Source organism: Limulus polyphemus, unplaced genomic scaffold (assembly GCF_000517525.1).
Source record: "Limulus polyphemus unplaced genomic scaffold, Limulus_polyphemus-2.1.2 Scaffold594, whole genome shotgun sequence".
NCBI lineage: Eukaryota > Metazoa > Arthropoda > Merostomata > Xiphosura > Limulidae > Limulus > Limulus polyphemus.
In genome coordinates, this window is record NW_013666204.1 from 397,665 (window position 1) to 413,793 (window position 16,129).

A 16,129-nucleotide genomic window follows, 5' to 3' on the forward strand; every position below is an offset into this window, starting at 1 on the left:
AGAGCATGCTAACATGATAGGCTATACATGCTGTATACACCATACACCAGCACATCAAGCACACACACCTTTGAAGTGAACATTCGTTGCATGGGCATTCATAGTGATGACGTTTGTTGATTGTGCATGACTGACGAGTGTTCGTAAATTTGGGAAGGTCCATTCATGGTTTGTCACAAGTTATGTTCAGTTGAGAAATGCTTAGATCAATTTATTAAGTCAAATTTTTAATGGCTCTTTTGATTTTAAAGGGACATGTGGGTTACCTTGCTGACACTTCTTATGGGCCTCTTGGCATTTTGGGAGGCCACTGACTCCTGGGCCCCTGCTAATTTCAAGCCCTGGTTTGAACCAGATTAGTTTTAAAATGCTGTAAGCCTTGAGTGTAATTTTTATTTGGTTAATTGTATTTAAATCACTTATCTTTATTTCAATCTCAGTAATAATTAGTTCACTGCCAACTTCTTTTACTGAAGTAGAAAAATTTAACCCCCAAAATAGTAAGTTATTTTCTGGTAAGAGGTAGTCAGATAAATTAACAGCAAGACCAGGTAGGACTAGGGGAATAAACAGAGGGCCCTAGCATTTATAGTACTTCAGTTTGTTTTCACTATCATGCTGGTAAGTTATGACTCTCTTCAAGATATTTTTAGATGTGGATGGAACCAGTACATTTTGTATCCTGGGTCATATTTTCTTGATTGCAAATGTGTTCAGTTTCCTTACAAGTTTGACAATATTAATTTTTAGTTTCACAAAAAAGTATTAAAACTGTGCGTACTTAAAATTCTTGGATTTAAAAACTTATCCAAAATACATTTTGCCCTGTAATATACTTGTAAGCTTGACTTCTGATCTATAAACCATCTGTTTACATGTACTTTCTATACACACACACACACATCAAGAGATTGCTTTCACATTCATATCTGTGATATAAGCACTGTACTGTGCTTATGGAGGCTTAACAACTTAAATTCTATCTTTAGTATTGTGTCTTATTAGATTAGTGGGTAACCTGTTTATGTATGCATACCTGTACATTTTTTATGGTTCTGACACTTATATAACCTAGATTTGCTGATATTCAATATGGCTGTAAAATTAGTAATCACTGCCCAGTGTATATTCTAGAGTTTAAAACTAAAAGAAATCTGGCTAAAGACTAAAATATTTTAGTCATTTTCTTTTAGCTACTTTTATACACATACGAACTATCACTAAAATATATGTAGTAAGTCTTGTATATTTATTTTACAAAATTAGTGTTGGCATAATTGTTACCTTGATTTTTAAAATAAATGTTCCAATCTGTCCAGTGCAGTAAAACTGAAGACATACTATTAAATGGTAAATACATAAATTTATTTTTCTAGGCATAGCCTAGTGCATGGATTATTTTTGCATGTCTGGATACATAACACAAGGGTAAGAGTTTGGGACATTATGCCACTACTTGCTATATATTGGGCTCATTATAAAAACAAGATTATTAAAAATTGTTAATTTAAAAAGGGGGAATAGGGATCTTCAAAAACAAGATAGGTATGTTAAAGTGGAAATGCAATTGACAAAAAAAGTAAACAAAAAAGCTTAAGGTTTGAGACATAGTGTTGACATTACTTTCTCAAGCTACAAGTCCCTATTTTGACTTTCTTAAATATTACAGCTTTTAGACATGGAGTCAAAATAGGGGTTTGTAGCTTGAGAACATAAGTAGAATGGACAGATATACTGTGCAAACCCACCTACAAAACAGGCATACTTGCACAGATCCACAACCAACCACACATCTGGGAACCCGGCATCTGAACGATGGTAGGAAGAGATGTGTATATGTGGCAGGTCACATCATATGCAAACTCAATCAGACTGGTACCCCACTGTGCAACATTATCCTCAGGAAGTGAAAATGCACTGAGGTGGAACATGAGAACCGTTGCCTCAATAAACATTATCCTCTGGATAGGATCACACAGAAGCCAGAGCACAACACCACTCTCTGAGTCTTACCACATGGAAATAGATCACCTCTAAAAATATATAGCATCCACACCCTCCAGAGAGAACCACACAGAAGCTAGGCACATCAACCTATGGGACCCACTGCATGAAGGCGGAGATCTGGAGGCAAACTGAGCGAGGAAGAGGTAACATCACCAACACATGAGGATTTATTTTGATTGGTCTCACTCCAATCCAAAACCACTCACTGGGAATTGACATCCAGGTGATGGTAAGATGAAGGATCCCAATCAAAGGGATGAACTGCAAAGTCCACTACCCCAGCACCTCAGAACTGGAAAGTGGCAAGGACTCCCATATTCCACTAGAAGAACAAGGGGGGATAAAACACGATGGAGAGTCCAGAGGAATGCCAACACTGGAGACAGTGCAACAGGTGGCCACAAAAACCATATATTGAAAAGTAGATCGCTTCTGATTTATTTAATTAAAGGGGCAGCTATCGCCTTTTGCTTTATTCATGTAAGTCCATGGGTTAGTATGGTCCGGAATTGGGCATATTAATGAAGTAAATATATCACGAAGGAAAACCTATAAGTAATTTTGTGGAACAACTCATCTCAAGAGTGTGCATTATTTGCCATGGGTATATTTTATTGTTTTTTTATTATTTCATCTTAGCTGTACAGTGCAGATTTGAGCTATAGGAAGCATACCTAAATAGGCAATGCTCACCATAGAGTGGAATCTGTAATGAAAAATGGAACATGCTGCTGAAAGAAAGTAAGATATATATAAAAAAGATAACTTACCCAGTCACATCCGCACTGAAGTTTGATTGATGGCAACAGGTGAAAGACAGTGCCCTGACTAGAAAGAAATGGCCACCCAATGAAGATAGTGGGAGTTGAACGTATGAGTTGTAGTCTACATACCTGACCAAAAAATTTCCTCCAATGGATGATAGAGGTGAGATGCCAGGGAAAAGGTAAGGTGTCAGATCTAATGCGATAACACCTGGAATAGATTTTGGGAAGGAGACAAATATGAATATGCCAAATGAATCAGAAGCCCAACCAAATTGGTAATGGTGGAAGGAGAAAGGTCATGAACACAGGAATATCACCAGGAAATAAAAAGGCAGGGACAGGAACCACAGAAGGAAGCTGTGAGAGCAATGTAACAACAAAGAGCATGTACAGGACACAGAAGTCTATCCAGATCAGACTGGGAATAAAGGTCGGATCTTGAAACCACATATGAAATCGGCAAAAAGGAAGAAGATCCCTCACGAGCCACCAAAGTTTTGAGGAGGAAAGACCAATCCAGATAAAGGAGAAAATATGTAGAATGATACAGAGTGAGTGAAATGTCAAAAGCAAATATATCAGACTGATGATACCCACAAGCTAACAGAAGTAGAAAATAAATCTTAAGAGAAAAGTGAAACAAGGAACATGAGGTTGAGTAAGCCAGTGAAAAACATCACTGATAATCCAACCTGGAAGGAACATCCAATGAGGAGGTCTACAAATTCAGAAGGAATGCAACAAAAGGGAGAGTGTAGGAGAGGTAAACACCAAACGGTACCAGGAAAAACAGACGGTGAGATAAGGCGCTTGATAACCAGCTATGGAAGAGACAGAAGTCCCATGATCAAACAGTCAAGTAAGAAATCTATAATAAGAGAAATAGTGAGCCAAGAAGAGGAAAAACTCTGACTCAAAGACCAATGTTGGAAGAAGTTCCATTTACACTGATAACCCTCCAAGGAGGAAGGGCGAATGGATCGTGCTAAAAAGGAAGTGACACCCCTAACAATCCGGATCTCCTTGCCAGGGACTGATAAATGCCAGGTGTGAAGATGGAGGGTAGGAAGAGAAGGATAAATGACTGGGGACCAAGCTTTATGTAGTAAAGATCGAATGAGAGGAAGAGGCAATGGAGGGGTAGTTTGGAACTGAAGGAGACAAGGAAACCAAGGTTGAGCTGGCCAGCAAGTAGCAACCAGAAAGGCCTGACGTGGAGTGGCATGAATGATCGAAATCACTTGAGAAAGAAGTAGGATGGGAGGATAAACATAAAGTTACTGGTTGGTCCAATCCTGACTGAAAGCATTGACAGCTAGGGCCTGAGGGTGAGGAACTGGAGACCACAAAGGAGATAACTTAAAATTGAGGAAAGTGGCATCCAGATGAGTACCCCACTGACTGCATAGCCACTGGAAAACCAGAGGGTCGAGAGACCCCTCCATGGGATATATTATGTCTGGTCTGGAAAGTTGATCTGCCACGAGGTTGAAAGCACTTAGAACATGACACACAAGGAGACATATCCCCGGAATGTTGGCCCAAAAAAGGATATCAATAGCTTGACTGCAAATGAATCAGGAATGAATGCCCCCTTGGTGATTGATATAAGCCACCACAGTAGAATTGTCTGAATAGATCATAACAAGTCAATTCTGTACAAGAGAAAGAAAGTGATCCAAAGCATGTACTGCCAAAAGCTCCAAGATATTGATATTATAAGTCCTCTCGTCCAAAGACCATTGTCTGGAAGCCTCCTGCCAATTGACCCATGCCCCCCAATGGAGGAGGAAGCAGTACACCTGATGACATGTGGGCCTTGGTCAACCACCAATGAAGATCGTCTAAAAGGGAAGAAGGAAAGGTAATGGGAGAATTCAAGGGATTCAGAGCAAGATTCCATTGGTTGTGCAGAGTCCACTGAAGAGACAACATATGTGCCCAACCATAGGCGATAAGCCCTCCATAAAAGCCTACATCCCCAAAAGTAGTAGAACCTCAAGAGCAGAAAGAGAGGGAGCAAGAAGGGCGTGAAGAACTGAAAGGTCTATCGAACGGAACAGAAGTGGAGAAAGTTGGGCCCGATTGAGGTTGGTGTCGAAAAAGACACCCATATGGATGAGATATTGGGTAGGTAACACAAAAGACTTCTACAACTTGATAATCCAACCAACCTGAGCTGCTTGGGATAAACATATAAGATTTTCAGGGTCAGCACCCCCATACAGACAAAAGTGACTAAAACTGTTGGGAAATCAAGAAAAGGTTGAACAGCCTGATGGTAAGCCAAGGCAAAATGATCTGAGGCCCATGAGGAGAGGCAGGCTAGCTGCTGCTCTAAAATAAGAAACATAAAGCTCAGCATGAACCCTGATGTCAGAAGGTGGGAAAACAAAATACTCTGAAGAATGAGTGTCATGTAATAAATAAGGAATGGGATCATAAGAAATCAGGGGGAAATGGATAAAATGGAACACACCTCAGGCATAGTTAGGCCTAGCAGATTCCACAGGAGGGGCTTGGGAAGGCACTGCATAGTTAGGTAGAGGAAAAAAGGCTGTCAAAATCCTCTTCATCACGAACAGCAGATTCACAATGAAGTCAAGCAATATTGGGAGAAGAAGGTCAACTAACATAACAATCAATCTCCCAACAAATTAAAGCTGAAAATTCCAAAATCGAAGTCTTGAAGCCTGTGTAATTGTGCTGGAAGTAGGTGGAAGAACATCTGAAGTAGTAATACAAACTTCGGAATTCATCATAAATGGTGAAGAATTAACAAAAAGAACAAAAACAAATGTAAGTTACCATGACAAATTACAGAAATATACTGTAGTAAAATATTTGATAAACACATGAAGAGAGTACAATCAAAAAGTGTCTGCACTAGATCACTGCCTAACGAGAAGTGATAGTTCGGTACAATCAAATGGAGAGAGTCACATGCATCAGGAGGGTGTGTTGCACTCCTATCGGTAGAGGGTTGTCGCATGATGATTGCTCCTGATATCATTGCCCTGAAGCCAGGACAACTCAATTCTTTGAAGGAAAATGCTTCAGAATATCCCTAGGTTTTTCTCTAGACAACCCCAAAAAATCCTTAAACTGATAACCACTGGGATGCCACAAGCCTTGAAGAACTCCCATCACTTCACATGTCTACCTGTTTTGTACCAGCCTATGACAGTGATTAAGATCATTTTTGCCATGAGCAGTATAGTACTGATCAAATTTTGCCTCTATCGGTATCTGCCAAAACTTAACATTTATCTTACACTGAAAATGTATTTCCAACAGGTACCTACTTCTGCTTACACAAAACTATCTTGATCTTTTTTTGTGATCAGTGCACAAGTCTATATACCCCATTGATTTCACACCATTTCTGAACATGTACATATCATGTGACTAGTATCCACCAATAGTACTGCACCACCTATATTGGTGCAGCTAGCTCACTCTCCTATTTCCACTCAATCCTCACTTTCAAGAATTTGCAAGCTCCAAAAGAAGAACACCTGCAGTGGGGAGAATGGATGGGAGGAGGTAAGTATCTATTGGCAATACATTTTCAATGTAAGAAAAATTTCAACTCTCACACAAAGCTAGAATCCCACATTGCAAAGGTGGAGGGGCCAGTGTAGGTGCACAAAATTGAAGTCAATTTATTTCATGCTTTTTCAACCATTCATTTGACTATACTTGAATGATGTCTCTAATGACCCCGGGATTAAGTACATTGTTTGTGTAGAAGCAGCTACATGTAAAATATGCAATGTTACAGAAGAAATATTTTGATGTTCATTTAGGAAGTTCTAGAGATTATGCAAATAAAATATGAAAACTTTAAAATGAAAATAAGTATAAGTTATCCCCATTATGAAATTCAGATTTCACACAAATACTTTATTTAAAGAATCTGATATTTTCTGTATACAACATACTTTTCACATTTACTAAAATATTGCTCATTTTCTTGAAGATACACATAGCAAATTCATAATTACTGTAATCCTCAATATTCCAATATGGGCTCAGTCCGTTGTGAGAGCAACATTGCTAATGGTGGATGTGATACACATGCTTTTAGGCTTACAGGTGAATAGGAACCGTAAAACCAGTATAAAGCAAATGGTAATTACTGAGAAACAGTTTAAATAAAATATACAGAATGAGGAAAACAATCAAGTTTGCAAACTATTGAAAACATCAATAGTTGAGGGTACTATTAGTGATTATTATTTATTCTAAATTTTACCATCAATGCATTGCTATCAATATGTTCATAATCACAATCTATCACTCCTAGTTGTGGTTTGCTTTCTTTTTAAGATGATATAAATGTCTAGGAAAAAAAATAGCCATTTTGACCATGCAAACAATAGGCACACCAATTCATATTGTAGCATATCAGTGATAGTACACCTATAACTGATAGATGTAAAATAAAAAGTGACAAATATCTCTTGAAAAATGATGCATATTTTAAATGGATTTGCTAGCTATCTGGAGCACTGCTATGACATGATCATTATAATGCAGTAACCCTGCACCAACAGGAGGACAACACAACCACAATGAGCATCCACCTCATTGTAACTCTCTAACCAACAAATTTCTTGTGCTCCTTAAAACAAAGAAAGCATAAAAAAACATCCCAAGGTCCAGACACTCCTCTTCAGGCAATCTATACAACTGAATCAACAGTGACCAGAGGCACCTTATCTGTTCATGAAGCTGACATTCAGTGGTCATCCCTTTAACTCACCCAGTAGAGCAAATGCCTGGCATATAACAGGTCTCGGGTTTCACTATGTGGTGAGTACTATAAATACCGTGGAATTTTTAACTTCCATCAATCTTATAAAGTTGTAGTGAACAATGATAGTGTGTTCACTGATGATATTTTTCAACCATAATGTAACTGCTATCATGCATTAGGTGGTTAGTTACCTTCTGCCTCCTACTTCTCCAGTTTAGGTCCCTCATCATCAAGTTTCATTGCCTTCTGTGATGCCTGCCTCACTTGTGAATGATTTTGTCCAGTTCTTCAAACTTTTATTCTGATGAGGAATAGGTACCTCCTTTCCTGTTTGCTACACTCATAACTGGAGATATTAACAAGCCAGGATAAAAAATTTCAACTTCTTATTTTCTTGCTTTACTGAGATATCACTATATTTGTTCAACTCACATTTACATGCCCCTTGCTTATCCTCCGAGCTTTAAGAAAGAACTAAAATTCTATCTCACAATGATATTGGACATATTTATAACCAATGGAAAAAGTATATTGTAAATTACATAAACAGCTGACTGTCTTATTTGTTTTACTTGTAGAAGCCAATATTTCATGGGAAGAGCTTAATATGTTCAAACTACACTGAGCAGTAAGGAAATTGCTTAACTAATATAGAGGTTAGTTAGAAAGCCTGATAAGTTATAGAAGTTTAGATACATTACATTCTAGTGCCCGATATATTTTTAGTTCTAAAATGCACACTTCAAAGTTATATTAAATATTTTGGGACAACAAACATAGTGAGGAAAAATAGTTTTATTACACCACACACCTTGATGCAAAAGGCCTAAAGGCTAAAGTGCTAAACTTAGCATTTTTCCTACATTGAAAATGTATTTCCAATAGATACTCACCTCTCTCACATCTTGCTTTTCCAATTCAGTGATGCCCTCTATATGTGACCTTTTTCACTTGCCAATAATCTTGAGGTTCCTTTCTAATCTCACGTTTTCACATGTTATTGCATGCAAATTAGCATGTGACAATCCTTCACCATTAGGAGTATCACAATGCCTCTTAACACAGCTGGCTCCCACTATAGTGATTGCTCAATCATCACTTTGAGATTGGGCAACAAAGTAAAATGCATCCAAAGTGAAAAAGAATGTTGGGAAGTGTGAAAGGGGTGAGAATCTATCAGAAAAATATTTTCAGTGTAGGAAAATGTTAACTTCCGACACAATAAGTAACCTCTGCTCCTATCTAGCTAGAATCCTAGGTCAAAGTGGAGAAGAGACAGGTGGGAAATTTTGCCTCGGTGAGCCCCCTTCAGGAAACTACCGGGGAGAACCTATGGAATGTGACACCCTTTATCTTGGAAAAGAATAGCGGCACACTCGTGGGAGACCACACCTCATCTGTACTAGGGTACACATATTGCCTTGAAAGGAAAAAAAAGGGTCGCAAGGATTAACAGAAAATACAAACACAGTCTAAAACTTGAATCTGGCTTTTGCAAGTGCTATATGTGTAGTATAACTAGTGTATGTCCAACCATATGTGGTAGGTTAACTCCAATCCAATACCAGGTGGCAATAGGAATTCTATTTCCAATCTGTAGTATGAGGAGCATCCCTACCATCTTCACCTCAAACTCAGTGAAGCAGAACTGAAAAGTAACATCTGCCATGCAAGAAAATGCAGACTTATGTTGGCTGGTCCTGTACTAATCCAACATCAGATCACTCAGGAACACAAATTCTTGGTATTGTTAGAAAGGGGGAAAGCTCACCAGAGGGGAGAGCTGTACTACACAGACAGAACACCACTGCCACATGCTCTACTAAGCACAATTGGTCACACAAAAGGGGCATCCTCCAAGTTCCACCACCCCATCGACTAAGAACTGGTAAGTAACAAGGACTCCCATGCTCCACTAGAATAAAAGGGGGGGGGGATAAAAGCTTGGTGGGATTGCACCACTGTAAGACAGTGCAACAGGTAACCACCAAAACCCCATTTTTAACAGCAGGCCAGCACTTTAACAGACTTATAGATTTGAATGAAAGCTTGTCACATTTTGTGTAGATACATATAATAAATTCAGATTCATAGTAATCCCTCTCCAATTAAGGGTTGGTTCAAAGTTGAACCAACCCTGTGCACATTTGGTTAAAAAAAGTAAAATGAAATGTGAATTTTTTGTATAATGAAATAGCTCAAATAATTACTCCTTTATTTAATTTAAAATCTTACTACTGTAAAAATGAACAAAGCAAATGTTTTATTTTTGTAAACTTTTATGTACCTTATTCAAAGTAATAAAAAGTATCTAATTATCATCATTTATATAATAAAACTTACCATTCTGAATGAACACTCAACTACCAATATTGTTTTGAGTTTGAAATACAATTTAAACACTTAAAACTGTAATCTTCCTATAGCCCCAAGAATCCAGATAGTATTATTAGTATTATTGTTATTTCATAAGTTATCAGTACATCTACATCAATACTTGTATGTTATCCTTATCAAACAGTTATAATCAATTTTTGTAAATATATATAAGGAAACCCCACAAAGACTAACTTTCCAAAGGTGACACACTACCTACACATACCTCAAAGGTTTTTCTTAACCTGAACAAATTTTCCAGCTACAGTTTAAAATTTCAGAAAGAGAGAAAAAATAATCTAAAATTTACCTTATTTAACTTGCCAAGAGCAGATATTAGATCTGCCCATTCACTTGTATATTCAAAATTCTTCAATGCTTTATCCACAGCTGAAACATAAGATCGATACTTTGGATCTCCAAGCAGTTCATACTCCTCCAGAGCTGGGCTATTTAATTTGGCAATTTTAGAAGACTCCATACTAGTTATACTTTCAGACTTTGATCATCTGCTAAAGAATAAAATTTTAAATTCATAAAAAATACAAAACATCCGAAGGCAATGCATTCCCAAGGCCAACCACCCTATTAGAAAAATAAAACTGTCTTAGCTGAAGGTGACTCCTACCTTGCCAAAATATATATCCGTGTCCCCTAGTCCTACTGTTCTCACTGTTAAATATGGAAAAAAATGATGCATCAACACTATTAATTCCCTTTACAATCTTAAACACCTCAATCAGATCCCTCTTAACTCTTCCTTTTTCAAGAGAAAACAAGTTGAGAGATTTCAGCCTCTCCTCATATGACAACCCCTCCATCCCAGGCACCATTCTAGTAACCCTTCTCTGAACCCTATCCATCAATTCAATGTATTTCCTAAGGTTAGAAGCCCAAGACTGAACACAATATTCCAAATGTGGCTTAACCAGTGTCCTATACAATGATATTATAACCTCTTTAGACTTGTATTCAATGTTTCTGCAGATACAACCTAAAATCCTAGATGCTCTACCACTAGCAACACCACTCTGTTTGGATGGCTTTAGAGACTGATTGACTATTACACCAAGATCCCTTTCATTCATAACATTGTTAAGGTTATTCCCATCCAAATTATACTTATAAATCAAATTATAATAACTCATGTGCCATTTATTTGCCCAACTCACTAAATGATCTAAATCCTTTTGTAAATCAGCAGCATCCTCTTCACAGCTAGCAACACCCAAGACCTTAATATTATCTGCAAATTTATTGACCATTCCTTCATCTATATTATTGATGTAAATCAAAAAGAGCAGAGGTCCTAAGACTGAGCCCAGAGAAACCCCAATTGTGACATTAATCAAGTTTAACTGAACTTCATTTGCTACAAACCTCTGCTTTCTTCCATCCAGCCACTCTTCTATCAAATTTGCTAACTTATCCCCCCCACACACACACCAATAGAGATAATTTTTTACAATCCTTTTATGTGGCACCTTGTCAAATGCTTTCTGAAAATCCAGACATACCAAATCTACACTCTTACCTTCATCAACATAAGCAATAACCTTTTCAAATAATCTCAAAAAATTTGTAAGGCAAGATTTTTCCCTCAGTGAAACCATGTTGACTATCCAATAAACTAATAAACTTTGTTAAATGACATTCCAAAGCATCTTTTAACAGACTTTCCAAAACTTTTCCCATCTTATGTAAGGCTAATTGGTCTATAATTACTGAGACAATTTTTATCACCTCCCTGGAAAAAGAGGAGTTACATTAGTTAACTTCCAATCCTCTGGTACCTGACCACTATTCAAGGACTAACAAAAAACAGTAGCAAGTGGCTCACATATCCAATCTTTAACCAGGCCCAGCAGCCTTTTCATTTTTTAAACTTTTCTTAACCAGCTCAGAATTAATGCAGTCATTTTTTTTTATCTTGTTTTCATTTATCAACTAATCAAGATGTGGAATACTGCTTACATCTTCATTAGTAAAATCTGATGAAAAAGCAAAATTTAATAACGCTGCTATCTCATAATCATAAAATACTAGCCTTCCATTATCATCCGTCAAGGGTCCTACCCCATCCTAACATTTTGTTTACCTTTAATATATTTAAAGAAATCCTTACTGTTAATTTTTACATTTTCAGCCAACCTTTTCTCATAGATCTATTTTGATGTCCTAATTTCCTGTTTCACCAACTTTCCTGAACTTCTATAATCTTCTACATCTCCTGTCATACCATTCAATTTAAATTTCTAAAATTTATGATGCTTTTCTTTAAACTTATATCTTCAACTCCTTGTGAAACAACCTGGTTTTTACTCGCTGCTACCCTTTTCCATCTATAATGAATATGTTTACCTTGAATATTTAAAAATTTACCTTGAAAAAAATTTCCATATCTAATCAGTGTTTCCAAATAACTAAGCTGCCCAATTCACAACAAATAATCTTTGTCTCATCCTTTCAAAATTTGTTTTTCGAAATTTTTAAACAAAATATCATTATTCCTTATCTCCATATGCAGCAAAACATTGAACCTGATAGAGCAATGATCATTTGCATCCAGATGTTCTCCAATTTCCACCCTCTCAATTATTTCTATATTAGAATTTAACAATAAATCTAAAATAGCATTGTTCCTGGTAGGTTTCTTGAACAATTGGTGAAAAAAAAATTGGTTTTCCAAAAACCTTTCTCCCTCATCATTTGACTCTAACATTTCCCAATCCCCATGCCTGAAACTAAAATCATCCATAGTTATCACCTCAATAACAGCTGAAATCTTAATCTCATAGTAAAGTTTCTCAATAATTTCATAGTATCATTCTGTAACAAATTCCCTTTTCCTTTATATCTGCTAACAGAAACACAAATAGATTCAATCTCCTTGGTATTATCTTTGATATCTTCAACTTCAACAGGATGTTATTCACATTTTACATTCAAAGCCACTCTTCTCCCTCTCTTTAGTATTCTATCCCTATTAAATAACCTAAAACCCTGTATTTCAAAGGAAGTTATGTCATAAAAATTGTCTACATTTAACCATGTTTCATTCTATGTAACCATTCTATCAAAATCTTCCATTCCTACCAGTGCTCTAAAGTCATCTATTACTTATACTTCTAGCATTACAATAGCAACAATTAAGCCTATCCTTATAACTACTTCTATACCTTTTTCCTATGCCAAACTTTTATTCACATCATATTTTTTTCTGCATTTAGTTTATCCTGGCCCTCACTACTGTCTAGTCTAGAATTTAACACTTCTCTTACAAAGTCTAAAGTTTTCTTGGATAAAAAACATATATTCATATGAAGGAAATCTTGCCTCCAACATATTGTGACCCTTCTTTGAAGCAAAAAACAGTTAGAGAGAATCTGATTGAGGTTTTCAAAATGATATATGGTACAGATAGGACTGATGCATCAATTTTTTTGTGTCTGAAGATAAGTGGTAGGTCTAGGGACATTGGTTAAATTTAATAGAGTATAGGCCATATGCAAATTAGTTTGATTTTTTTAACAGGGTGGTCATTTTTTGGGATTCATTATCTTTAGACAGGGTAGACACAAAAGGATTGGGAGAGTTCAAGAGAAGGCTTGATGAATACTTACAAAATAGTTGCTGGACATAGGCAGTTGGGCAAGAGTTCCTAATACAAACAGCCATAATGCGTAATGAGCCAAATGGACCCTTGCTGTCCTGTCCCATTATGTTATGCAAACAAACTCTATCCATACTGAATTTTATTAGTCTTTTTTTTCACTCTTAGTAATACCAATCTACCCATTTAACAATTTTAAGTCAAATTTTCAAAATTTAAACTAAACTGTAGATAAACTTCACACTAATATCCCTGTATTTACTACTAGTCTGTAAAGTTATTAAATTTAAGATTGAAATATGGAACTATAACAATCCTTGACATGTATTTAAGTAAAAAGAATAATCTACTTATCCTAGAAGTTGGAATTATTGTTTTCATTATTACTTGGTAGATACTTATAATTTAATAGTTGCTAAATTATTTAAATTAGCAATTATGTACCTGTGAATAAAGACACTGTATACATCCTACCTTTGAGGCTGGTAAGTAATCAATCAGTTTTCGAAAACACTGTATTAGTTACTTAATGCTGTAACTTACATTTGTTTACATCAAATATTATATGTGAGCTTTATATAATCACAACTGCAATTTCGCATTCACACACTAAATTTTTGGTCCATGTGTATGGTTTTAAAAAACAATACAAGTAGACTGCATATGAAGTTTCATTGAAAAAGTGATGATACCCTGTTTTACTTGTTGCTTTTTTTGTTTATTACCTTGAAAAATCTGACAAATGTCAAGTTGCACTTCTATTGTTTACTAGTTCTACCTTCTGGACACGCCACAAGTAATTAATTTCTAAATATCCTTGTTAACCAACTAAATAAAATAATTATACGAAAAACAAAACTTGCCTTTTCGTCTAACAGACTCTTAATTAGTTACGTATACTAATACGAATAGAAATACTATTAAACTCAAGTATTACACTTACAAGTTACAGTTTACACCGTGAACCTAGTCTCACAACTTGTGACACCAAATACATTTACAAATTCCACAGGTCTAGTGTCTAATTAAAATGTATATAGATTAGAATTACACTATTTTAAATGCTTTTAAATAAACATTGCTGCCGTTGACAAATAAACGTATGTTGTAATTTAATTCAGTGTTGAATACACATGACTCACTGTAGTGTACTGTTGAAAAGCGCTACCTCAGTACCTGTACGTGTACCACTGCTTACCATCACTCGCATTTACACTTCATAAATATACATGATATTTTTTATTGCTCCCAAATACCCATTTCCTGAGTCAAGAAAATTTTAAAAACTTTAATAAAATAATTTAGTTATAAATCTTACTGGAGTCTTAGCCATCCAAATAAAGCAGTTACAACTTACATGAAAATTTACAGTTACACTTACAGGTGAAATCAAATCATTTACTGATGATTCAGGCACGACGAGTACGAACGTCTATGCTCGTTTGACATAGAATTAAATAAAAGGAAAATCAGTTTAGTCAGTGTTTACGCCAATGAGAAGGACATACTAAGAAGACAAGTTCTTCCGGGTTTTGGAAAACTACTTATTCTTCACCTACGATACTATCATACGTGGAGATTGCAATTGTGTTCTAAACCTGTTAACATATAAAAATTAACGGCAGCACTAACAGTGTCGAAACAGTAACCTGGCTTGAACATGTAATCGATAATTTTGTTTAAATTATGTTCGGCGTCACATACAAGGGTTTGACCCTGGAATGACGTACTGGAGTAGTACTAGTAGTGGGTGGGGTTCAGACTGAACAAGGCTCTACGTCACCAGAGATATCATGCAAATTATGTAAGTGACCACCACTAATTATTTGTGCAGTTAAACACTCCAGGAAAAATTGATCGAGGTCACGGACATTGGAAACTCAGTGTCTCTCCCCTTGATAACACTGACATCTACTCTAATCCAATAGTATTTGACACAAAATATGGTCAACCAGGACATTTTCCATAACAACCAAGTTTAGGTCTTAAAACATGCATATGGGTATCTGAAAGCAGCAAGAAATATTAACACAAATACTCACTTGGATTTTTTTTTTATTGCAGATCAAAATTAGGCCTAAACAATGGAATTTTTGTGCGAAAAGACTTCTATTACACATCGAATCATTATAGCAAAGGTTTTTGCACCGAGTTTTATTCATAATAATGATTCAATACACCATCAAATATAATTGTTTGCATGATTTTGTAAGAAAATTGAAACTTCAATATTGTTACGACAGCGGGAGTCACGTGACCTAGTAACACGTCATATTCTCGAACGTTCACGTCCCTTCCTGAAGCCTCGAGAGGTTACTAGATATGCGGTATTCTTATATATATTTGTTTGTTTGTAATTAAGCACAAAGCTACACAATGGGCTATCTGTGCTCTGCCCACCACGGGTATCGAAACCCAGATTCTAGCGTTGTAAGTCTGCAGACGTACCGCTGTGCCACTGGGGGCTCTTATATATATGTTGCGTCATCGAGTCACATGACTACTGTGACGCAACGTTTCTAGAACTATCATGTACTTTGGCGAATGTTCTAGTTCTTACTAGATATAGGGTAGGCTGGTATATAAAAGAGGGGAATGTAATGT

General features: G+C 36.3%; 1 protein-coding gene across 7 annotated transcripts in view; it reads right to left on the reverse strand.

The window, feature by feature from the left end:
* The window catches only part of LOC106459333 (protein dopey-1-like), a 242,301-nt gene extending 227,197 nt beyond the window's left edge, over positions 1–15,104 (reverse strand). For 3 of the 7 annotated variants that reach the window (XR_002610553.1, XM_013918954.2, XM_022385808.1), the window contains exons 1-2: positions 14,907–15,104; positions 10,223–10,424 (exon numbers count right to left, since the gene is read on the reverse strand). Coding sequence is in view for 6 of the 7 variants with exons in the window: in XM_013918954.2 (XP_013774408.1) it covers positions 10,223–10,393 (171 nt within the window). In the remaining variant the exon portion in view is untranslated. Of the gene's footprint in view, positions 1–7,727; positions 7,795–10,222; positions 10,425–13,999; positions 14,123–14,667; positions 14,705–14,882 lie in introns of those variants that run through there. The other 4 variants (XM_022385810.1, XM_022385809.1, XM_022385811.1 and 1 more) reach the window with 4 other exon arrangements.
* Positions 15,105–16,129: the final 1,025 nt, after the last annotated feature.